Source organism: Podarcis cretensis (assembly GCF_951804945.1).
Source record: "Podarcis cretensis genome assembly, chromosome: 2".
Taxonomy (NCBI): Eukaryota; Metazoa; Chordata; class Lepidosauria; order Squamata; family Lacertidae; genus Podarcis; species Podarcis cretensis.
In genome coordinates this window covers 90,552,289-90,577,929 of record NC_137171.1, presented here as the reverse complement: position 1 = coordinate 90,577,929, position 25,641 = coordinate 90,552,289, and the positions used below count along the sequence as shown (strand labels likewise).

The following is a 25,641-nucleotide window of genomic DNA, read 5'->3' as shown; positions in this document are numbered from 1 at the left end:
TGTTGGAGCTTGGTGTTCATGAAGTCATCTAGAAGATGAAGATGGAAGAGGACCAGGGAAGAAGAAGGAAGATCTCAGAGGCAGGCAGAGTGGCTTGATGATGATGATGATGATGATGATGATGATTGGTATTTATTGAATTTGTATACTGCCCTTCATCCAAAGATCACAGGGCAGTTAACAACAGAAAAATACAAAATGAAAACACAAAATACATAATAAAATAAAATAAACAAATCAATAAGCCAAAGGCCTGGTAATAGAGAAATGTTTTTGCATGGTGCCTAAAGATATGCAATGAAGGCACCAAGCGAGCCACCTCAGAAAAGCTTTATTCTCATGTTACTCTTGTCCAGGCCTCTCATGGTGAGGGCACACAAAGGTAGGCCTCAGATGATGATCACATAAGCAACCTGGCCACCAAATACCACACCAGTTGAAGTTTACAAACCATTTTCGGAGGCAGTCCCACACATAATGCTTTGCAGTAAATTAACCTAGAGGTTCAAAGCACAGGCAACAGAAGTTAGGTGAGGTATCCTCAACCTGTGGCCCTCCAGATGTTTTGGCCTACAACTCCCATGATCCCTAGCTAACAGGACCAGTGGTCAGGGATGATGGGAATTGTAGTCCAAAACATCTGGAGGGCTGAAGGTTGGGGATGCCTGCGTTAAGCTATCCCTGTCCAGATAAGGGTGCAGCTGGGCCACCAGCCAAAGCTGATGGAAAGCACCAAAGTCATCTGAGCCTCAAGCGAAAGCAAAGGATCCAGGAGTACCCTCAAGCTATGTACCCACTCCTTCAAAGGGAATGTAACCCCATCAAGAACAGGCAACCTCCCAGCCATGTGGTCTAGTGAACCACCCACTAGCTATGCCTCAGTCTTAGCTGGATAGAGCTTCAGCTTGTTGGCCCTCATCCTGTCCATTGCCAAGCCAAGGCAACGGTCCAGCACATCCACTGCTACACCTGCAGATATAATGGAGAAGTAGAACTATGTGTCATCAGCATATTGCTGACGTGCTCCAAAACTCCAGAAGTTCAGCGGTTTCATGTAGATGTTAAGCAGCATGGTGGATAAAATTGAGTCCTGAGGAACCCCACATTGGAGGCTACACAGGGCCACCCCCACCCCAAGCATCACCCTCTGGGAAATGACCATCCAGGACCAGAACCACTGCAAAATCAGTGCCAACTCAGACAGCCATTCCAGGTAGTATCAAAAGCTGCTGAAAGATTGAGGAGAATTAACAGTAACACATTTCCTCCATCTTTCTCCTGACAGAGGTTATCATGCAGAGAGTCCAAAGCAGTTTATGGGCCAAAACTAGGCCGAAACCCCAATTGAAATGGATCGAGATGGCCAGAGACTTGCTGGGGCCAATTGAATCACTTGGCTTAGATGGGAGAGACAAGGGGAGAAACTGGGGAGAAGGGAGAAGCAGCTTGGGATGTTGGTCTCTAGTGGCTGGTAGAAGGATCAGGGGGAAGATTTCCAGGGCAGTGGAGCCAGACCAGCTTGTGGTTTAATAGGCCATTAAAGGGCTGGGGAAAGAAGGCTTCCAGCCCAGCCCTCATTGACAGTGTTAGTGAGGCTTAATTGGGGTGCATAGAGAGATAAAGGGAGCATTTTGGGTAAGGAGTTTTTATAGGGTAACTATCTGCTTCCTTCAAGCTGTCTCCTTCCTTCATTAATATGTACTGTAGTTGAATAGAAGCTGTTGGTATTTAAAAGGGCAGTAACAAGTTAACAAAGTGTGTGCTTGTTTAAATATGCAGTACTATTTTAAAATAACCAGATAAGCCTGTGCACTTAATGATCTTGTAACAAATCAGCATAAATACATTTGTTAATGGTAACATCTGTATCTAGCTGGCTTTGTACCACTCCTCTACCCCACAATTCCTAGGTTATTGTTAAGTGCTCACAGGCAATAAGTACCTCGTGTTGCATATGCTGCAGGTTACATACGCTTCAGGTTACAGACACCGCTAACCCAGAAATAGTATCTCAGCTTAAGAACTTTGCTTCAAGATGAGAACAGAAATTGTGCTCCGGCGGCGTGGCGGCAGCGGGAGGCCCCATTAGCTAAAGTGGTGCTTCAGGTTAAAAACAGTTTCAGGTTAAGAACGGACCTCCAGAACGAATTAAGTACTTAACCCGAGGTACCACTGTAGTAGCCTGGGTCTAGGAGAATCCATTGGAGTGGAATTTGAAGTTTGTTATTACAGAGTAGGTAAGTAAGTAAGTACAACCACCACTGCCCCTTTGCTGTTAGCTAAACTATGGTTTGGCTTAGTGTTCTGTGTGAATCCAGGTTCCTGACAAATCAGATGCATATTTCAAACATTTCAGCGATTTCCGCCCAGGCACTGCTTCCAACTGCAGTATTCTGGTTATGGCCGGGAAATTCTGGATGTATGGCAACCCTAAAACTATAAAACATATCTTGGGGTTGCTATTTTCTTCCCTCCCTCCTACACTGCATCACTACCTTATATCCTTTTAACTATAGCAAACTTTCTTACCGTTCCAATAAGAAGCAAGTGTTTAGGACCATGGTTGTAAAAACAACAACTCAAGATGATGATATACCTCTCCTGTTCATCAGCATAATTCTCCTGAACATGGAGGCCTAGATTGTAGCAACCAAACAGACAGAAAGATCATCATAATTTTTTAAAGAAATAGCTCCAGCAGCAATCTGTTGTCATGGAAACAATTCACCTTAAGGTGCTTGGTATTTGTCTTTCTGTTTAATGACATTGCTTGTGTGCCTCACAGCTTCCATTCTCATTTGTTCTCTAACTCCAACAGGGATTCCTCGAGGCTGCTATAAGTTAGTTCCTAATTGCTGTATTTTATTTCTTAATGTTGACCTTCAATATTTTTTTGTCAATCATAAGTGCTTCATTCTTTTTAGCATGTCTGTATTTCACAGTGGTAATTTTTTATGCTGAACAGAGAATAATTTTAAATTCTCAAGTGCCCAATTTCCAAAATGAGTTGAGGTAAGCTTATGTTCCCATTTTAGTGGTGAATAAAGGATACACAGAGAGATTCATTCATTGGAGCTAGTCTTGCCAGGGCAGAAAAACTGACTAGCAGCTTTGTACTGCCATATCTGTTTGACTAACTGGAAGATGAGTTAAAATTACAACAGTTTTACACCATCATTCGTAAACAGACTACTGGAGTATAAGGTTGTTTGATTGCAGAAGTACTTCTAACAGTCTTGGCATTGAAATGTACAGTTTCTCCAAGGCTATATATGCCAGCCCCCTCATCAATGGCACACTGTGAAAGCTGTCTACACAAGCTGCTTGATTAACAATGGCTCTGAGCACACAATCATTTGGATCAGAATGCTACAAAACCATCTGAAACCAACCGCTTGAGACAATAATTTTTCCTAATATTTGGCTTGGTATAGTTCCTCTTGGCACAGTACACATTTTCACATTGTTCAAGAGCCAACAAGGGCTGCCATTCCTCTACATCGTCTGAATATTAGAAAGGAGATATTTCCAGTCTGAAACTCTCTGCATTTGAAATAAAAAAAAATGCTATTGAGACCATTACACTGCAAAAGTCGATGAAGAAGCCAGATATATTAAGTGAGTGGAGTCTTTAATTTGATTGCGTTAACAACAGGGATATATTTTCTCATTTTGGGCCTGATAAGGACAAGGTAATCCTATGCTTTGCTTTTAAGATAGCATATAGTCAAACCTGAGCACAGAATGTACATCTGATATAGGGCACGGCTTAAACCAAAAACCAACTGCTGCCATTTTGGAATCTTATCAGACTACCTTTGATTAAAGTGTGACTAGAAATGCTGAACTTTATTATCTGAAGGTGGTGGCAGAGAGAAAGTGTGATTATGCTGTAAATTGGCTGAAGACTGAGGATACAACATGGGGCAGCCTTGGCAGGGGCCATGGATTAAGAAAAGCCTACTGGCCCCTGTTTGGTCCCCCAGCATGAGTGAATGGCTTCTAAAAATTTTTAAAAAGGGATCCCCCAACCCAGGCTTAGGGGTAACATCCTTTGAAAACAGAGAACAGCTAGATTGCACAAACATGTGGTAATGGGCAAATATAAAATCTGGAAGCACCGGGCCACCAAACCAAGCCACTTACATCGAGAGGGTGGGGAGAGATGGCTGACAGGGGTGGAAGTGGGAATAAGCAAGAAACAGAAGGTGAAATGAGTGGGGAGATGTGTGAGGACAGTGGGGAGAGGAAGTGAGGGGCATTTGAGGCATAAAACATTGGTGGGTTTTTTTAAAGAAAAGCCAGAGGCTAATGAGGAATGTTCAGTGGCCAAGGCATGTTATCAGTTGGCAAAGAAAAACGGAAAACCGAGGAGAGTGGAATGGGGTGTCCGAGGGGGATGCCTGTAGTCATGAACAGAAGCACTCTACACTGCAGCTTTTCTTTTTATTTAGTGGGCCACACTTGTTTTACAACTGCCAAACTGACCTAACAGACCTATTAGATAGTAAATATCATGGAGAGTTGTCCTCAGTAAGAGTTTTAGATGTTCAAAGCTCTCCAGAATTAAAATCTCAGCCCACTCTGCTGGCTTTACCCTGGGTACTAATTAGCCAGACCTATTGATGTGGTTGTGAGGTTTATGATGGATATATTCATGCAATACTGCCCTCTAGTGAGCCATTCAGTATCACCCACAGAATAAATATCAGTTTTGAGGGAATCAAGCTGAAGTAAAACGAGCATTTCAGACTTGGAGCAATATTTGGAATAATCCTTTAACAAATTGCATGACTCTCAGCTAAAGTCAACACCTGTTTATTTTCCTGGTGGATTTCCAATTGATAAACTAGTCTTCAGACTGTTGGAATATATTATCAGATTATAATGGCCTCCATTTTGGTACAACCCATTTCCCTCAGACTTCTGAAGATGTGATGAATGCTGACCCTGGACACGCATGTTAAATCATTCAGTGAGCATCCTGAGAGCCAAACCACATATTACACACAGGCACATGCAGCTGCAGCTCAGCTCCCCGTTTCTTGTTTCAACAGCCACTTTGTGAGGGTGCAATTGATAGGGGAGAAAGGCCAGCAGGAGGCCTGCTTATCCCTTTCCCCACTCATCATTTCCTCATTGCAAACAGCCACAGGTGGCTGCAATTAAAATGCTTTCTCGATGCATCACCTTGGTGCATCATTTTTTGGTGCATTTTTTAAAACAAAAATGTGCTATGTGACCCTAAAAAACACTGAAAGGAATATATGAAGAAAAGGACTAGAAAAAATAAAACATTTTAGAAATATAGACCAGGACTTGTGAACTATTATATATGTAGCATTACATTGCATGTAGCATTTTACTTGTTACTGTGACTACAGTGTTCTTTAATATATTTGGATTTCTGCATCTGAAAGTTGAGACTGTGTATTAGTTCCACCTTTAAATCAGAGGTGGGGGTGCTGCCCTTTCTCCCCTTTGATAAACACATCTAGGCCAGCTGCTGCCTCCTTGCTTGTCTGCCTGTTGTCATGCTGGAAATTGATGTGTCTTCATATTGGCAGCCGCACAAACTACTGTGTGATGACAGCCTTACATTTTACATACATAGGAAGATAGTTTACAGAGCAACTTTAACCCCCAAATCTGGTGGCTGAAGGCATTAGGCTGCAGCTTAGGTGCCTTTTTGCTGGAGAGGAACATGGCTGCTGGAGGCTCCTACTATGCGCATGCGAGTGATTCAGAGGGGAGGAATCTGTGGCCCTTCAAATGTTGCTGGACTACAGCTCATATCATTCCTAACCATTGGCCATGCCAACTGGGGCTGATGGGTGTTTGCATCCAACACCAGGAAGACTACTAGTCAGTGGCATAGTATGGGGGCACCAGGGGGGCCATTGCCCTGGGTACACATTGGGCAAACTAGGCACACACACACCCTGCAGAGATCAGGTGCGCAAGCGCCTACCATCAAGCAGTGGGGGCTGGGGAGTGCAAAGCGTGAAGAACACTCTCCATGCCCCGCACCCTCCCAGCAGCGGTGAGGGCTGGATAAATGTGTTCCACCCACCCTGGCACATATGCACATGCAACCTCCCTGGGCGCTGGTAGATGGCGCTACACCCCTCCTATTAGTTAGTCAGCCTTAGTGCAGATATACTGCTGGTTTTGTTTTCATTGGGAGTACTTTGCATTAGGCCACAAAACAGGTGTGGCAGAGTCAGCCTTGGATTCGTAGCCATTCTTCCTAGAGGCTCAACCACTAGCTTGCAGCTGGCTTGGTTATATCCCTCCCACCCCATTGTCAGTGCTGTTAATTTTTCAAAATGGAGATCTGCTACGTAAAATGTCACACAGCCCCCCCCCCCCCCCCGCCATGGCCAGCACAAGCCAGCAAGGCTTTGGAGGACCATATGCCACTTCACTGCTCCCTTTTGGCATTGCTATGGCCATGTATTTTTATTTGTTATAATTTTTATTCTTCTGTTGGCCACTTTGAACATTGCTTGAAAAGCAGGACACAGATAACTTAAACAAATTTATGTAGGTGAACTTAGTCAGAAGTTTGGACAGAGAAGAAAACAACTTTCAATATGATTTCAATTCAGTTTCACCATCATCAGAACACACAGGCAAACCCATCAGGCGCATTCTGAGAGGGATGAGGCACGTTGCTATTCCCCATCCAGTCTGGCATGATGTGTGTTGTGGTGCAACAACATCTGTAATACATCAGGAACCGCAACTCCCCGTATTAAGTGACCTAGACCAAGCGATCATCATCTGAGGCCCTTCTTTGTGTGCCTCCTCCAGATGAGGTCCGGAGGGCAGCCACAAGAGAATGGGCCTTTCCATGGTGGTTCCCAACCTGTGGCATGCTCTCCCCAGGGAGGCTCACCTGGCACCTTCATTACATATCTTTAGGCACCCAGCAAAAACATCCCCCTTCTCCCAGACCTTTGGCTAATTAGGCTATCTATGGCCTTACAACCTAAGGGGGAAGGGATTATTTTGTTTGTTACTATGTTACACAGTTTTGTGTTTCTATATAATCCAAAGTGATCTTGGGATGAAGGCTGATTTAGAAATTTAATAAATAATAACAACACCTGGAGGGCCAAGCATTCTCCATCCCTGTTGCAACATATGTTGGGGGACAGATCCACACTGCTGCAACGACAGAACCTGGTGACGAAGGTTGTGCAAATATAATGTTTGATTGGGAGCAAACCTTGCCCAGTACAATGGGGCTTGCTCCCCACAGTAAATGCAAATGTGATTGTGCTGTTGTAAGGTGACCTCAGCTTATTGTTATAGGGTCATGCACAGGGCCGGGTTTAGGTTTGATGAGGCCCTAAGCTACTGAAGGTAATGGGGCCCTTTATATGTCCAGCTGTCCTTTGTCAACAACAAATTGTCGCTGTTTTTTGTTTTGACTATATGCTAAATGGCAATTTATGGACCTAATAGGTATCTAAAGCTATTTGCACATAACAAAATCTGTATTTTATCAAAGTAATTGATGAACTGAAATGCAACCAGTCCATGCACAATGTAAGCACACTATATATGAAATGAGCAAACCAGTGTTATTTTAGGGAGCAGGCTAGCAGACGGGGCCCATTACTTGCACCATAGGAGCCTACACAACACAAGACACTGTTGCTGTATGTTGGTTTTATTTTGTTTGTTTTTTATCTTATATTTTGGAAATGTACCTCCAGGGTTTGTTTTCTTTAAATTTTGGGGGGCTCCCAAGAGAGTGGGGCCCTAAGCTATACAGTACAGCTTGTTTAGCTTCTACGTAAATCCGGCACTCATACGGAAACCAACGAGCACCCCTATAAAAACAAAGGCAGTTGGCAGCAGTTGAGCCAATGCCTTGGTCTCGCGCGAGGTCGGTTTCCATAGCAACGCAGGCCGAAGCAGCCGTTGAGCGCGAGCTCTCCTACAGGCTGCAGAGCGGCGGCGCCGTGAGCGGAGCGCCAGAGCAGCCTCCGACTCAAGTTCGCTCCGCAGGAAGTGCTTGCGAGCGCGCTCCCTTTCTTTTCCCCGGAAGAAATTCCCGGTGCTCCTCGTGCGCAGGCCGGATCGGATGCTTGCTGCCGTTGCGGCTGAGGGGAGAGGAGCGGAAAACGGGCCCGGCCGTTGCCTTACCTGAGAGAAGAATTTGAAATACGGTCTGTGTCTGTGTGTGTCTCCCGTTCTCCCTCTCCGCGGCGCCCGGACCGCGAGGGCGACGCGAAACGGGCTCGGGAGGAGAGGCGCTCCCCTCCCTGCCCCCTCCTTTCTTGTAAGACACGAGAAACTTTTCCTCTTGGCTATTTCTTTCGAACTTCGGTGCTATTTCAGTAGTTAACTTTTCCGGGTTTGTGGGTGTCACTCTTGGGAAGTTGTGGATATTTGAGTTTTATCGTCGATCTAAATAATAAGGTAGCATCATTTCTATCTCACACACACACACACACACACACACAAAAGGTTTGAAAGGAATTCTCCGTGTGTCTCATCTCAAATTAAACGTCCTTAGGCATTACCTCGGGCCAGGATATTTTATATGCCACGATTCATCCAGATTTAAGCATTTTAAACCCATTTATTCAAATAGGAAGAGACTTAACAATATGCTTAACTTCATTATGAGGAAATCAGTGCTTAGCTTTACGTGGATCATTTTTTTTTAAGGTATACTCTTCTGCAAGACTCAGTGGTTCATGTACTGTATATAGTATTAATTTTATTAATGTTTGATTGTTTTTTAATGGTTTTTTAATGTTTTTAGTGATTCTTGTTTTTACATTATCTGTAACCTGCCTTGAGTCCCATCAGGGTAAACCGTGGGGTATAAATAAACATGTAATGATAATAATTCATTGTGTTACTTTTTTTTTTTGCTTTATACTGTGACTAGTAGCTGTAACTGCTTTTAAGTCCCATTAATATTAGTGAAAGGCTTAAACATATTTTTAAACATTTTATGTGCACACATGAATAGAAGAAGTTCCACTATGTGTAGTGGGACTCACAAAGTTCTAAAGTTCCTCCCTGCCAGAATAGAATGTGGCAGCAGGTTTTTAATTTATTTAAACCATTTATAGACTTTCTTCTGTTATAAAAACAACAAGGTGGTTTGCAAAATAAAGCCAAGGCAATAACATTTATAAACAGATTTCCAAAGTTCAATTGTACTGGTACTAGGGATCGTTGCCCAGGGATGCTGGCATGAAGTTTTTAGCAGCTGGTGCAACACCTGCACCATAGATGCCTGGCACATTTCTAAAAGTCGGTAGTTACACAGTATGGAGCCAACCACAGAGAAAGTTCTCCTTTCATTCACCATATGGTGTACTTCCACTGGACATATTACAGCTAGAAGAGCTTCTGATGATAACTTTAGTGAGCTGGGCAGTATGGAAAGAAGCAGTTCAAAGGTAATCTAGATAGCACCCAGCTGTGCAAGAAGTTGTAAGTCTATGGGTAAACTTTTGAAATATTTGGTTGTGTTTTTAGTTGTGCCTGCTCCACACTGGGGCAGCAGTGGACCTGGACTGGGTCCCTCTTTGGGACTTGACTGGCTTAGGATTCAGTAGGGCCTTCGCCAGCCTAGGTTCATCCCAGTAGGGCCCCAATTCAATTACTTGTGCATGTTAATTCCATTTATTTGGGTGTGTAACTTAGTGTATATTTCTGCCATGTTGAATGCTACCTCCTCTTAAGTAACTGCACCTAGGAGTGCTGAGTTTGGCTGTAATTTGGCATGAAGCAATATCAAATAGAAAGCTGTTGCCAAATGAGGATTTCTAATATCCAATATACCTTTTATTGGTCTCTCTATTTATCAGGTTTCACAGAGGTTTATTTTTTGTGCAAGTATCTGAATAAGCAGATAGGTGGGAATAATTAAAATAGAAGTGAAACACAACCCTGTGTTTATAGAGTGCTATTGTCAGAGGAGCCTTATCCCTGTATTAATTTGCAAAGCCCTGAAATTACTTAGGTCTCGGATACTTCAGGAATCACCTGAACCCTTCTATCCTAGCTCGATCACTGAGATAATCTGCAGGAGCATTGTTGCTCATTCCTCGAGGTGGCGAGGCTCATAAATTATCTTGAGATTATGACAAGTATCTACTTGCGTGAAATTTTGGCAGCAATCCTGTGAATGCTAATTTGGAAGTAAGTCCATCGAATTCAATGGGATCAGATGGCTCTTCGTAAAAAGATGTTGCTGTTTGTTACAAAAACACCTTTAAATTGCAATACGCCTATAAATAGGGAAGAAGTAATGGCTTTGGAATCTGTACTGTTTACTGTTTCAAATACCTCAACAAGTGAATTACTTGAATTACATTTGCTGATTTGCTTAAAGACTTGTTGTCCTTTACAGAAGTTCTTCTAAAACATAAGCCTCTGTGCAGGTCATATATGCTACCAGAATGTCTGGAGCTGAAGATGCTGCTGCTGTGCTATCTGAAGTGAACATTGGCGATTCATGCAAGCCATTAGATGAGCACAGAGAAGCCAATCCTGATGCAACCCCTAAAGATATTGTGGTCACTATTGGAGCTACTGTGCCAACTGGCTTTGAGCTAACTGCAGCGGATGAAGTACAAGAGAAGCTAGCATCAAAGTCTACAATTAGCAAGGACCGAGGGAAAATCTATTTTGAAATTCCCGTAAGCAGCCTTCCAAAGGTTTGCAGATTTTATTATTTGAATAATATATCCTGTTAACTATTTGATTGATTGAGGGTGTTTTACTCCTTGCAGTTACTGATAATATACATTTCCTTCATTGTAGTAAACTAGAAGTGCAAACTTTTTTTAAAAAAAAATACCTTTGTGGAGCAAGGAAACTTTCCTTCTATTTACATGAAAACCAGTAAAAATTATTTGGGGGGAAAATAAAACTGAGGGGAGCGGAAACAGCCAGATACCAGCACAACCGCCACTGTATGTTTCGTTTTCCTGGAATGGGGAGGGGATGCAGCATGTTTCTGTGTGATCACTGACACGTACAATGACCCAGAATGCAACCCCAGGGAAAAAAGGGAGTTGTCTGTATTTTATTCTGAAATAATGGTACTTTTATGCCAATCCTTAAACATCTACATTCTGTCCTATGAGGCTTACTCCCACGTAAGTAGATACAGGACTGAAGCATTTAATACCATATCACACTTAATTCTGAAGAGAGGTGCATGTGCATTATTTCTGCATTTCTGCAAATAGAAGCTACAAAAATGAAACAAAAAATTGTATTTAAAGTTTACAGCGATATAACACAAAATGTCCTCAAGACATGAAATGCCCTCAGACACAACACATGTTTTGTTTTACATTTTTTAAGATAAAGGCAGCCACTACAAATGGTTGGTCTACTACAGAAATTAAGTACAAGTGACAAATACCAGAAGAGGAGGATACAGCATTAAAAAAGATTGTCTCTAATTTCATTTAGGTTCACCAGTTAAGGTCCGTGGACAACTTATTTGTTGTTGTTCAAGAATTCAAAGATTATCAATTCAAGGAAACTAAGGTAGGTTGTGTCTCCCTCCCTCCCTCCCACCCACCCACCTTGTATGTATCAGTTTGTAAAGAGGTAGCCTAGTAAGTCTCTTGCAGCAAAAAATTGTTCGTCGTCGTTTTTCTTATTGTGTATATGTACCCACCACTTTTGCTGCCTCTTTGACACATCTGATGACATTGATGTCCTATGAAAGTATTCTAAAGAACTACAGAACATTATTTTCCTTCTGAGCACACCCCATCTGTGCCACATGAGAGAGTGCTTTTTAAATACAGGATAATTTCAGTCTATGTGATATGAAGGTGTGGCTATTGGTGAATGGGGTTGAAAGCTTAATGACATACACAAACCATTTCACGTACCTAAACTTCCACCATGGTAGGCCCAATCTCTAATGTGCCATATCTGCAGCAGGGCAGCAGCTGCTCCAGATAAACCCAGCTACTCTTCTGAAATTTAGCAAACATAGAAAATAATTGGTTGTATTAAATGACTTTTATGGATACTTTCTCCTGATACGTTTTAGGAAGAAGCGCTAAAGGATTTAGAGGACTTGGTTAAGAAACTGCCATGGACGGACCCTTTGGATGTGTGGAGGTTAAATACAAGCCTTAAGAAAAGAAAAACAAGGCGGAAAAAGGGCAATCAAACCAATGCAAAGAAAGAGAAACAAGAGGATGATGGGAGCAGAGAGCAAGCTGTTGATAAAAAAATGCACGAACCTGTGGAAAATGTTTTTGAGGATACTGATGTCCAAGACCCAGAAAATACAGATGAAATTGTGCAACCAGGTGATGATGAACTGTCTGATTCTAAAGAAGAATTGACATCCAATGGCGAAAGCAAAAATGGATCAGGTGACTGCAAGAAGTGTGAAATGAAAACTGAGACGCTGAAGTTCCGGGTAACATGCAACAGAGCTGGCGATAACCACAGCTTCAAATCAAATGAGGCGGCGAGAGATTTTGGAGGAGCTGTGCAAGATTTCTTTCAGTGGAAAGCAGACATGACAAATTTTGATGTGGAGGTGCAGCATACTTTTCTCCCCCCCCCCCATTAAAATATTATTACTATTACTGCATTAATAGTAGGGGTGGGTTAAAATATGACAGAATTTACATGTTTTAGCAATAAGCAGTAGTCTGCTTCTGACATTATGATAAAGTTCATGTGATCAAAGTTTTTGCTTATGTGTGCTATTAACTGCAATTTTAACATTATGCCCTAACCATAAAGTGGGGCTATCTTAACAATGGCTTATTTGGAACAAGCTAGCTTCAAAATCATTATAATTAAGATTAGCCAGAGCCGGTTGTGTTTGGACTAAAAGACAAGCTACAGTTAACAAAAAAACAACAACAGAAGTGAACACATCTGATCTTGCAGCTGTGCCAAAGGAAGAAAGGAGAGTGGGGGAGCATTAAAGGCTTGCTGTGTTCTGTTCCCATCATGGAAAACCATAGCTTTTCTTTATCTTGATGTCTGAACCAGCTCAAACTAAAATGGAGGTGGCTATGTTAGTATTAATTTATGTTGAGATTTCATACTGGGACCACTGGTCACATATACTGGCCAGTCTAAAGTTACATCTTTTACATTAGATATAAGGTAGCCTTCGCAGTTCGAGAGATTTAGGGTTGGAATGACTGACAATCAAGTGCTGACTAATGGTCTCAAGTTTGCCCAACTGCAAGATACCTCATTCTCTGTTACAAGGAAACATAGTGGAGGTTGGATATAGTGTTTTCTATCTCACTTCCTTGTAATCTGCAAAAGGGGGGTGGGGAGGATAAATGTTCTAAGAATTAGTTGGATTGCTGTATATTTTAGTGGTTGGCATATGTTTTCCTAGCCCCCCCCCCCCAGATTCCACTTCATATAGCAAAAATACACCAGTGGATGGCCACTGCTTTCTTTGCAAGTGCCAACTTAAATAAAATATTGTGGGGGCCCAGGTAAGCCCTGCCCCACATAATCAATCACGTGACACACTGCACACACACCATTTGAATGGCAATGCCTATCAACTTCGTGGGGGCACAGCCCCCTCGAATATTTTATTGTGGGGGCCAAAGCCCCCACAGCTCCTAGAAGTTGGCTCCTATGACCCTAGGATTTCTAATTCATAGAATTCCTAGCCATAGAATTCCTAGCCTGGGATGTTTCAGCTGTTTGCCTATTTCAGCTATCCTGTCATAGCTGTTGGAAGGGACAGGTAGCGAAGGATTAACTAGATCCTGGGGGACTAAACAGATTATGTGGGTCAGATTGTTCATCTCCCAAGTATAGGAGGACTATAGAAGATAGCCCTTTAAAGGATAGAATTTTGGAAAATCCTACATTAGCACTTCAGTGAGGTAGTCTATTCTGTTTTTTGTGTATATATCATTGTTTACCTACAGTGAAAGGGGGAATGTCTGTGTTAAATGTAAAGGACTTTTACTCTAGGTTCTCCTCAACATCCACAATAATGAAGTGGTAGTGGGGATTGCCTTAACAGAAGAGAGTCTTCATAGAAGAAATATTACCCATTTTGGACCCACAACTCTTCGATCTACTCTAGCTTATGGTATGCTCAGGTAAGGAAACTGGAACAGTTGCAAGATCTCTTAAACCATATGTTCTCTGTTCAAACTTGTTGTGTAACTGCATGTTCTGCATATTCTGCTACTTTTAAACATTAAGCAGAGGACAGTCTCAATGTACCTTACATAAGTAATCCTCCTCAAATGAAATACTCCTGTTCCCCTTTTTATATAAAAAAAATTAATGTTTAAGTGTATTAATTTTTTTCTATTATGTCCTACAGCCTCTAGGGACCACATTTATAAATTATTAGTTACAGTATGCTTGGGATTTTTAAGATCAGACATGTATTTGGCAGTGTCTTTTGTGTGATTCACTATTTTACACTTTGCCCTTGATTTCGGCCCAGAAATTCAAAAGAGGAAGTTGGATGTATTTTTCAAAGAAACAGCATTGTTTTCTTTTTTTTAATGTTTGTTATAATATTTTTATATTTTGCATTTGTCTTTATTATACAAACTTTGGTCCTAATTTTGTTTAGGCTTTGTGATCTTCAGCCAGCGGACATAATAATTGATCCAATGTGTGGTACAGGTGCTATACCAATAGAGGTACTGTAGCTTTTTATCTTTTCAGTTTTAAAGTAAAGCATAAAATACCTTACCCAGGTGTTGGGTTGCAACCCTATACCCACTTATCAGGAAGTATGTACCATTAAATCCAGTGGTACTAGGTTCTTCTTAGACATACATAGGATTGCACCATGTCTACTGACAATCTGGGGCAAAGCAGTCTGGTGGCCAGGGTGCAAATAATAAATTTATTTATTTATTTATTTATTTGTAGCAATATCTTCAGATTTGATAGAAAGCTACGAAACAGCCTAATCCCTTGAAGTCCCAGAAATGTCCTGGCATGTTAATGTATTATTGCAACACATTGTATAGGATTTGGTGTACTGGAACATAAGGGTGACAAAGCAGTCTTAAACATCTCTACATGGAAATCAGACTGGGTTGAAAGGGATTTACTCCCTTGCTTGATTAGGATTGTAGACTTTGATTCCTTATGCTGTGTTGTGTAAATGTTGTGACCAGATAGGTTGCGCATCCTCAGGATAGCATGATGTATATAAACCATTTCTACTTCCACAACTATGATTAAGTAAAGGTGCTTGGTCATCTTCAATGTAGTCTTGGAAATCTTTGTAGCACCCCTAGGAGATAGGCCAATATTACTTCACTGCTGGTCCTGTATAAGATCCCACAGCTCAATGTGGGAGGTATTTTCAGCAGCTGTCCGATACAGAATTTTCTCTCTACTTGTTGTGACTCTGGCTTAAAGGTCTTTCCAGAATCTAAGCAAGGTAAAAGAACAAATTGCTCTCCTCTGAGCTGGGATCACAGTTTGGAAACCTCATCTTGGTTAGCTTGGGCTTTTGTCTAACTATCCTCCCTCCCACAAAGGGAATAATTTCTTAGCTGCCATGCAGAGACATAAAGTTCCAATCTAAAGTCATTTTAGGTGGGTGGATTTCTCATCTGCTTTCTGTTTGTTTGACCCTTGGGATTTTCTTGGCACTACAGCAGAGAAATCCCTGCCCCCTTACTTGGGGTGGTGGACTAAGGATCAGTTACCCTTCTGATAATTTGTGCCATATAATGCATTCATAGATGTTATCTCCTAGAATTAGATTTCAGTTGGGTTCTTGCATTGCTGCTAAGTTTGCTGTTTCTTTCTCATTGATAGGGGGCTACTGAATGGCCTAACTGCTACCATATGGCTGGGGATAACAATCCGCAGGCTGTGAAGAGAACAGCAAATAATATCGCCTCTTTACTGAAGCAAATTCAGAGTAAAGAAAGGTGGGAATTAAGTACCCAGTGGTGGTTTATGCCGTATATTTGTTTTGCCGTTCATTTGAGTAACTTTTTCATAGTCACTTAGATATTTTTAAAAAATGTTTCCCAGTTCATTAACTTGGGCTGGTTGGTATGGTATGAAAAATTTCTTCCAAGTAATAACTCCTTAACTTATCTAGTTTTTTGTTCTTAACAGCACACCTGCAGGCAAACCTATAGATAGTATTCAGTGGGATATCTGTAGTCTACCTCTGAGGACTGGCTCTGTGGATGTCATTGTAACAGATATGCCATTTGGAAAGAGGTAAATGATGGTTGTTTTACATCTGTGTTTCTGATCCAGAGCCTTACAGGTACAATGAAGCTTCCAAACGAGGAAGGAATTGCTGGATTTGAGTGTAGAGCTGCATTGTAGAGTTACCAAGTTGAAAACGATTGCATTTCTATAGGTCTCCATCTCTGTTCAGCTGATGGTCAACATAGCTTTGGGTCTTGATCTTTATTCCTTTTTTTAAAAAAAATCTCTATTAGCTCCAGTAAAGTAAATACATAAATATTTGGACAAACAGTCATCATATTGCAACAGGATGAAAGCAGCATAACGTTGAACATTATCATTAAGCTTATTATTCCAAAATATTATGAAGAAAACCCACAATTTTTCTATGAACAGATTAGGCTGGTTCATATGTATTCTTCTATAATAAGTTAATGTAATCATTGTTACTATAGACCAGATTTTTTTTTTTCAAACCATGCACATAAAGTAGGAGATAAACATTTTTCCAGATTTTGGCTATAATATTCACAGCAGTTACAAGGTTGAATAATTCTCAGCCATTTTCCTGGATAACATCATTCAGATACCCAAGTAACAGTATTTTAACTTCTAAAGGTATGTGATATCCCAGCATATCAGAAATGTAGCCTGTACAAATTTCAAAAAAGTTTGTATTTGAGAGCACTTTCAAAAGGTGTGTACAGTGGTACCTCGGTTTTCTAACATCTCCGTTGACGAACATTTTAGTTTTCGCTGTAAATCCGGAAGTAAATGCTTTGGTTTCCGAATACACCTCAGAGGCCTTGCTGTCGGCTATTGAGTTTTTGGCTTTCGAACGTTTCAGAACTCAGACGGTCTTCTGGAATGGATTACGTTCGAAAACCGAGGTACCACTGTATATACCTTGCTTTGCTCGATCCGCATCACCAGCGTTTATCTGATACCCACTTATATATAAAGTTTCTTTTGTGGGGTGTTAAATAGCACTGATAAATGGTCTTAAAATAATTATTTGGATCTGCTGAAATGCAATTCCATTGTTTCCTAGTTATTCTTTGACCTGAATCTTGTTGCTATTTTCTTATTTATGTAACCTCATTCCAATCTATACCAAAGGTCATAAAAACATCCATTTGTTCTGTTCCTGGTTTCCCCATATTTATGTACCGCGGAAGAGGTTGCACCTCTAATTTGAAAGTATTGGAACAATATGACTCTCTTTCCTTCCATAACTCCTGTAACCCCCTCAGTGGTCAAAATAACCTGACTCTGTAACATCTTCTTTATACACTAGTGGCCAAAATTGTGGAAACCTTTTGGAGAAAGTGTATTTCTGAGGTTTGCTGGCTTATAACACCACTTTTTTATTTAGTAATACCATAAAATTATATATCAATGGAAAGATAGTTTAACGAAGAATGTAATGCAACAAGGTTTGTTCAATTATCTTTATTCTATCAAAAATTATAGCCAAATAACAAAAAAGGAGTGTTTAGAGAGCCAATCAGGTGTCATCTTGTAATAAATAATCCTTCATAAAATTTATTGCATTACATTCTTCATTAAATTATCTTTCCATAGATATATAATTTTATGGTATTACTCAAAAAAAAGAGGTGTTATGAGCCATCAAACCTTGGAAATACACTTTTTCCAAAAGGTTTCCACAATTTTGGCTACTAGTGTACTTTTTAAGCTGGTATTTTGCCATTGCTTTAAATCATTTAAGTACTGCATTCCTATTTCTGAATTTAGAAATTCATTGTAATATTTAATTATTTTATTAATAATACATTATGCAGTGAAATTGTCTTAGATAGGTTCATAATCTTCTTTAGAAATGTGTGCGGATTTCCAAGACATTGTTAGGCCCGTTTCTTCATTGTACATGGCTGATTTTCCAGCATGGTATTTAGTGTTAAAATTGCTCCATAATCAATTTCTCTTTTGCACCTTAAGATGGGAGGAACATTCCCTGCAAATGTTCAGTATTCGTTCATGAAATCCCTTGCCTTAAGATGCTTAAAAATTGCTTATAAGGGAGGTAGAGAGTAGGAGCAAACAGATTATTCTACCGTCTACAAATCTTTTTTGAAGTTTAGTTAAATCTGAGATTATCAGGGTTCTACATAACCTACCATATTCCAAACTGCAGACCTTATTCTTCACTTGTACTCTTGCAACCCTCTACGCAATGTTCATTCAATAAATTATTAAAAGCAAGGCCAGTATGAAAGGCTTGGATTCTCTCCCCACTCCGCCTCGTTAATTTGAAAGATGTTGCTATTGATTAAATATATGGATAAACTCACTACTATGGGCAAGAAATACTGGACAATAGACTATTTGTACTTCTAAGTTTCCTTTCTGTTGCTTCTCAATTTCACTCTAGGATAGGGTCTAAGAAAAAGAACTGGGATCTCTACCCATCCTGCCTTATGGAGATGGGCCGGATCTGCAGACCAAGGACTGGCAGAGCTGTGCTGCTGACTCAAGATAGGAAATGCTTTGCCAAGGTAGGTAGTGGCTAGCTAACCCCCAGGCATTTGTTAACAGTGCCGTTTGCTTTTCACTGCTGAAGTCAGGACAGTGGTATTGCTGTTATCTAGGATAAATGCTGCCAGAACTGAAAGTCAAATATTCTTGTTTCGATATAGAGCAATTTGCTGCCATTTAGAAAAGACGAACTCTCTTACAGCATTATCAATTTTCATTGTTCAGTTGTGTAATATATATTGTTCTAGATCCCAAATTGTGCTTTTAAACTAAGGATAAAGGGCTCCCTCACCCTAAAAAAAAAAAAAGCCAAGAAGGGAGGTGGACAGAGGGAGAAACTGATTTTTCTGGTACACTATGTGACTGACTAAAAAAAAAGAGAGAGAGTTCCAGATAGGGGCTGAAGTAAGTGACATATAGGCACATTTTCAATAGCAAGTGAAAATGGAAAAATATTTAACTTTCATATCTGCTTGTCAAGAGAAACTTGCCACTCCGTTTGCATTTCAGGCCTTGTCAAAAATGGGACACCTATGGCGAAAGTCTCACACCATCTGGGTGAATGTTGGGGGACTCCATGCTGCTGTGTACCTTTTGAAACGCTCTGCAGAAAAAAATTAAAGAGACAAGATCATACTGGTAACATCTTGCTCAATTTACTGACCACACATGCACTCTTTCGGAGGGCTATTTGTTTATTGTTTCCCTGTGATTCTGAGTCAACCCATCCTTATGATATTGAATGGAGTAAAAAAATAGGAGCAAGTGAGCAAGCTTGCTGGTCCAAGGATCAGTTGTGTCATACCTAACTAGAAACTCTTGAAGGAGTTTTCAGGGCTTAAATAGAAAAGTATAGCCAATTTATTAATGAAACTAGTAACTCTTCAATGTGCCTGTGAACCTGAGTTACTGTTTCAGTTTGGGTGCAAATGTATTTTTCATATTCATAGAGCAAGTTATCCTGTTTCCTACTACAGGACAGCTAATTTAAGATGAAAATATTTTGCCATTGGAGAAGCACCTCCATGTTGTTTTGTTTAGTTGCCAAAAATAGGCAACTACTTTGTTGCTTCTGTTCATTATATGATAAGCTGTATCCCAGAATCCATTTGTTCAACAACTTCAGAGCTCAGTAGTGCTGCCTGTTTTCTCACCTGCTACCTCAATTTCTGCCTCAATTCATTTGTTTACTTTGATCTGCCATGTATATTGCTGAGAATGTTTACTATCAGCCTCAGCATATTTCTGTAGTCACGGTTTTGATTTGGAATAAGACTTGAAAAATGCCTTCCCCGTGTACCGCTACTGTTGGTTTTGGACACAGGATAGATTTAGATGAGAATATTTAGTGTGGTTGAATTTAACCTGATAATATAGCTAGTTATGTCATCTCTTAACAAATAATATACTCAAAAGTTCCCTAACAGTAACCTATAATAATGCTTATGCACCATCCAATGACCAAGGTTTATTACAGCTGTGTTCAAGAGATGTTGCCAGTAAGTTGTGTCCATTGTTTATATGTGTACTGAAACTGATTTGTCAAATTTGGGAGCCTTTTCCTGTGAGCTTGAAAAGAATAGCTAAAATACTACTCTAAAATATATGTTGAATGCACTGTTCTTCAGTCTAGAAAGCATTTAGGGGGATGAAACATATATTATACATGCTTGAAATTTTTAATTCAGATTTTGAGCTAAAGGTTTAGGAGGGGGAGAGGAATTAATGCTTGTGAGATAAGAGATGAGCTACATGCAGCTGTAAAAGGCTATGAATGAAGTTCTTTCATGAGAAATAAAGCACCAGCACTGTTCCAATTACTGTAAAAAGGTAGAACACTTTTGCCCTCCCAAGTTGCCATTTCTTTCCTATCTATGGGGGTTACTTTGGTGTTTCTCACTGTTGTTGTAGCATTTGAATTTTGATGTTATAATTTTACCTCTGTGTAATAAAGTTTTTACCAGAGCTATCTGCTTTTTGTTCTGTTGTTCACTTGGGTCACATAAAATGAGGTTAGTAGTTTATTTTCAGGAAACTGTATTTAATAATTTCTTAAGGCGCAAAGATTATCAGTAGAAGTCTATCATCTATTCATCCATATTTATTTCTGGCAGATGCCAGAAAATATGCAGGGGGGAGAGAGAAAGAGAAAGGAAGGGCGGGCTTGGGTGGGGGGGAGAACTTTTGCCTCACTTTCCTCCCCCTCCCCCCCCGCCTTGTCCCTCCAGTGGCAATGGGTAGACAATTGCCAGTTTTTTATACTGGGTAGTAGATTGCAGCCTGGTTTATTGCTTTCATTTTATGGATCAATGGTCTCATTAGATAGTAAAATTCATGTTAGATTGCTGTTTTAGGGGTTGTTTTTAATTGGAATGGATTAATCCATTTTGCATTGCTTTCTATAGGAAAGCATGCCTTGGTTTTGGAATGCTTTGGTTTTGGAACAGACTTCCAGAAGAGATTAAGTTTGAGAACCAAGGTACCACTGTGTGTGTGTGTGTGTGTGTGTGTGTGTGTGAGTGTGTGAGAGAGAGAGAGAGAGAGAGAGAGAGAGAGAGACCGAGACCCCAGCAATTGCTCTGGAATGTCTCAGGGCAGCAGTATTTCCACTCACAAATGACTTTAGCCATTGAGGTCCCCAGTCCAGGCACGTTTTCCTGGGGAGGAAATCCCATGGAACTGTTGGGATTTATTTCCAAGTGGAAGACAGCCTCCAGATCAGGATTAGAAACAACCATTTCCCCCGCAAATGGTGCCCAAATTGATTCCTTTGTTTCTCATAGATTGCAGTGTATTTTATTGTAGTACACATTGAATTCCATAAAACGATGTTCATCTTAAGGCTGCACAATACCTCCTGCAGTCCTGCATCAATTTTGAGCTTTTCCATCATGCCCACTTTTCCTCCCCACTGCACCCCACCCTGTTACTGTGCTTTCACTCCAGTTTACTCCAAGTAACATTTCTGGGTATTCCCAAATCTTTTTCCCCACACAGTGACATTGTAGGTGGTGCTGATAAAGATATACCTGAATGGCAGCTTTATTTCTTTCCCACAAATGGACCAGGGCTCCTGCCCACCAATTACTGCATCCACACAGTTGCAAGGACGTCCAGGAATCAGCATCCCAGAAGCTGCCTGCTTCTTCTTGCAATGCTTCCCAATCAGCGTCCCTCTCTTTACACACAAGGTGTCTGCTGCAGTGGGCAAGGGCAGCCCTTCCCTGGGCATGCAGCAGCGAGCCATCTTAGCTGCGCTGCCAGGTGGGGAGATGCTTTTCCCAGCCAGAAGGGGGAAGCAGGGGAAAGTTGGACAAATTTGTTTTTAAGGTGCTGGAACGGAGGTCCGGAGAATTCTGGCTGAAGAAAAGACCCTGTAATCCTGTTAGAAGAAGCACTTCATTTTCCAGTTCCTAGGAAATGTTCATGAGCAAGTTGCAGGTTCCTCATTCCTGTTCTAAAAAGCAGATGTCTTCCCCCAATGATCCTGGGAACTGCAGTTTGTTAGGGGCTCTGGGAATAATAGCTCCCATTAGCAGAGATCTGTGGAGTCCTAGGAATTCAGTCATGAGGAGGAACCAGGAAGGTAGGAGGAGCTCAGATTTCAGGTTCTTGAATTGGGGAGGGACCCCCTGCGTTGGAAATGGAAAACAGTTGGGTGTTGGGTGTCCCAGGATTGGGGCTGGGAGAACACCCTACAAGTTGAGTGTCAACAGAGAACGGGAGAAGAGCCTTCCTGCATGAGAGCAGAAAGGAGATGCTCTCGTCTTGAAGTGGGTGGGCCAAGTTTCTTTGGGAGCAATGTCAGGACAGGGGCATTGGGCATCCATTCCCCACGCCTGCCAGGAGGATACCAAGTCCGTCCTTCCTTCACAGGGCCATGCTTCAAGAGAATGGTCTTCGTCGCCAGCACCCAAGCTGTTGGACAAGAGCGAGACTCCGTCATCCGTGGCATTCCACTCTTTCCTTTCTGGATTGTAAAGCCCTTCCAAGTCGCTGGAGGAATCCATGCTGCTCAGTGCCTTGCATGTCTTCTGGGATGTCACGCATGCTGTCTGAATGTGCCAGTCCCTGACAAAAGGAGAAGGGCATCACTGGCATATGTTAAAACTCAATAAAGAAACTGGAGGAACTGGTTGCTTTCAATATGCTAAATATTAAATAATATATCGTGATAAAGATTGTTAAAAAGAAAAAGTAACAAGCACTTTTCTTTCCTTCTCTGCCTTCTGCTGGGAGCTCTGCTTAAGAAGGCTGAAGCCAGCTGGTTCTCATCAGCAATTTCTCCTTGGAGTCTTTGAAGCTGCAGGTGAAGTCACTCCCTCTTCTCCTCCTTGAGGCTGCTGTTCAGCAGGTGAAGCTGATTCCTGCCTCATGGCATTATCCCCCTCCACAAGGTGCACCTCCACCTGCCGGATGGGTGCCGCCTTTCAGGGAGCACGATGGTGGAAGTGTTGGACCAACCAGACATTGGGAGAGTATGGATATGCAAGAAATCTTCCCATGAGGATTTCCCATTAAGTCCATGTCCATTAAAAAGGTTGTAGCTCCCCAATTTCTGTCATCATCTTTGGCGATCACACGTAGCTGAGTAAGATTGTCTTCCATGAACACGATCTTAACAGTGAGTCCATAACAGACTGGAAGCCAGTTCTGGGTCCACACATCCTTCCACAGTGGGGACATAGGTTTCCTGGCGGGAGTCGATCACAGTGAGGGTTTGCAGAGCGTGCCTTCATCTTAGCATGTTTCTCCCTTTCATCCTGATTTCGAGCGTCTTCAAAGTCCATGACACCTTTGGTAAAGGCTGTTCTCCAACTGGAGTGCTCACAGGCCAGCCTTTCCCGACTGTTTATACTACATTTCTTTTAGATTTGCCTTGAGAGAGTCTTTAAACCTATTTCGTTGACCACCAGCATTACATTTTTAAGTTGCTTGGGAATACAATAATCAGGTATAGCCCAGATCTGTAAACCAACTTTCCAAGTAAGTGGAGGGGGTGGTGTGAGGTATCTGGGCCTCAGCAGTACAAGCCAAGCCCTAGCTCCATGGCTCTCTTAAATTGAGGGAATTCAGTTCCCAGGCAGCTGGCAGAGCCCCTCTTCTCTTGTCAGGAAACAGCCACATGCCCTGGGCAATGGCGACTGGACTATAGTGGTACCTCGGGTTATAGACACCTCAGGTTACAGACTCTGCTAACCCAGAAATAGTTAAGAACTTTGCTTCAGGATGAGAGCAGAAATTGCGCGGCGGCAGCAGCAGCAGCAGCGGGAGTCCCCATTACCTAAAGTGGTGCTTCAGGTTCAGAACAGTTTCAGGTTAAGAATGGACCTCCAGAACGAATTAAGTTCTTAACCCGAGGTACCACTGTATTGATCCTAAGCTGAAGAGCTGACCTGCCCAGCTTCAGGTCCTCCACCAAGTACCCCCCTTCTAGAACCCACCGCTCTCAACTGCCCCCACCCCCGCAACATTCAAACTCCTTTTCCAAGCCTCCTCCAATCTTCTCTCTCCACCAGAATTCCACTCTCTCTCCCCTCCCTCCCTGCTTGACATTCCCTTTGGAATTCTAATATCACCTCAATTATCCTATTACACAGTTTTTTAAAAATAGATTTAGGGGGGATCCCACTAAACCCTGGAAATTGAGAAATGGCAGAGTTTGGGATTATTTGGGTTTTCAAGGGAGAAATACAAGCTGCAAGGGCCATTAAGAAACAATTCAAGGCCCCTGAGAGACTAGCTGGAAATGCAAGAGAAGTCCTTCTGCCTTGCCCTGCAGTGTGAACAGAGGCAAGGGATCTGGAAGGGGGCCAGGATAACTGGGTGTGAGGTGGCAGTAAAAGAGAGGCTTTGAGCAAGGGGTGCTGAGGAGGAGGAGGAGGGTCTCTAATCCAACTTGGGAAGGCTGGTTGCCCTGCTGTGGCGAACAAGTCCCTCTTGAAATGACCCTGCTGTACTCTTTCCTAAAGCTACAACAATCTCTGCCATGTCTCAGTTCTCCAAAGGTGAGAGCCTGGAACCCTTTGGGCTCTTGCCACCACTCGTCAGAGAGAGGGGAGGCACCCAACTTTTGGAGCGATACTTTCTACATCCTGCTCTGTCAAGTCATCCTATTAGATGCACATAAGCTTCCCGTTCCTGCTTCCTAGGAAATTGGGGGAAGTGAGCTGCAGGTTCTCCTCCCTGTTCTAAAAAGCAAGTGTCTTCCCCCAAATGATCTTGGGAATTGTAGTTTGTCAGGGGTTCTGGGAATTGTAGTTCTGTGAGAGGGAAGCTACAATGCCCAGGATCATTTGGCAGATGTCATGTGCTTTAAATGCTCATTGGATGCACTTTTAATCCTAAGATCATAGAACTGTAGAGTTTGGAGGGACCCCGAGCATGGGTTACTATAGCAAGGCTAGCTTCATCCAAGATTGACCATAGCTGGCATAATGAATGGAGCTGAAAATAGGCACTACTTGCCATGGATGACATATCGGGCTTCCAGTGATGATGTTGAATCAAGGAGCACTCCCAGGTTACAACCATAATAAATTGGGTGGGAGTGCAATTGAAAGTAACAGAAATGAAGTTCCTCAAACATTTCTACCTTTCCTGAACTATTTTTCAACCAAGCAACTTCCTAAAGCTAATATATGCCCTGACAAATGGCATTTGCTGCAATGGCACTTTGGAGAGTGGTAAATTTTGGTAGTGAAGTAAGCAGGGGTATTCTGATTAACAACAGACAAATAGAGTTCAAGGAAAATCACCTTTATTTCATAAGTTATGGTCCCCAGTCCAGGCAGACTGAGGCAAAGTATGCAGCTGAGTCCAGGTTTTTATAGCCTGTAGTCACTCTCCCTCCTCGCTCACAGAGTAATCGTAGAAAACTCTTGTTGGTCAAAAGACAAGCCGTATATAATGTGGGAAGCCCCAATTGGTCAAAAATAAGCTGTC

General features: G+C 41.8%; 1 protein-coding gene across 3 annotated transcripts; it reads left to right on the top strand.

Annotated features, from left to right (window-relative positions):
- The first annotated feature begins 55 nt into the window (after positions 1 to 55).
- THUMPD3 (THUMP domain 3 tRNA guanosine methyltransferase) lies at positions 56 to 20,665 on the top strand. 3 transcript variants are annotated; one of them, XM_079963530.1, is made up of 10 exons: positions 56 to 80; positions 10,391 to 10,697; positions 11,464 to 11,541; positions 12,059 to 12,559; positions 13,981 to 14,111; positions 14,600 to 14,669; positions 15,808 to 15,923; positions 16,117 to 16,224; positions 18,593 to 18,716; positions 19,207 to 20,665. In XM_079963530.1, exons 2-10 carry the CDS (start codon positions 10,440 to 10,442, stop codon positions 19,315 to 19,317), a joined length of 1,497 nt encoding a protein of 498 aa, XP_079819656.1. In that variant the 5' UTR covers positions 56 to 80; positions 10,391 to 10,439; the 3' UTR covers positions 19,318 to 20,665. The 3 variants fall into 3 exon arrangements, with proteins under 3 accessions (XP_079819656.1, XP_079819655.1, XP_079819654.1); XM_079963529.1 differs by lacking the exon at positions 56 to 80 and adding an exon at positions 8,003 to 8,183; XM_079963528.1 differs by lacking the exon at positions 56 to 80 and adding an exon at positions 8,003 to 8,296.
- Positions 20,666 to 25,641: the final 4,976 nt, after the last annotated feature.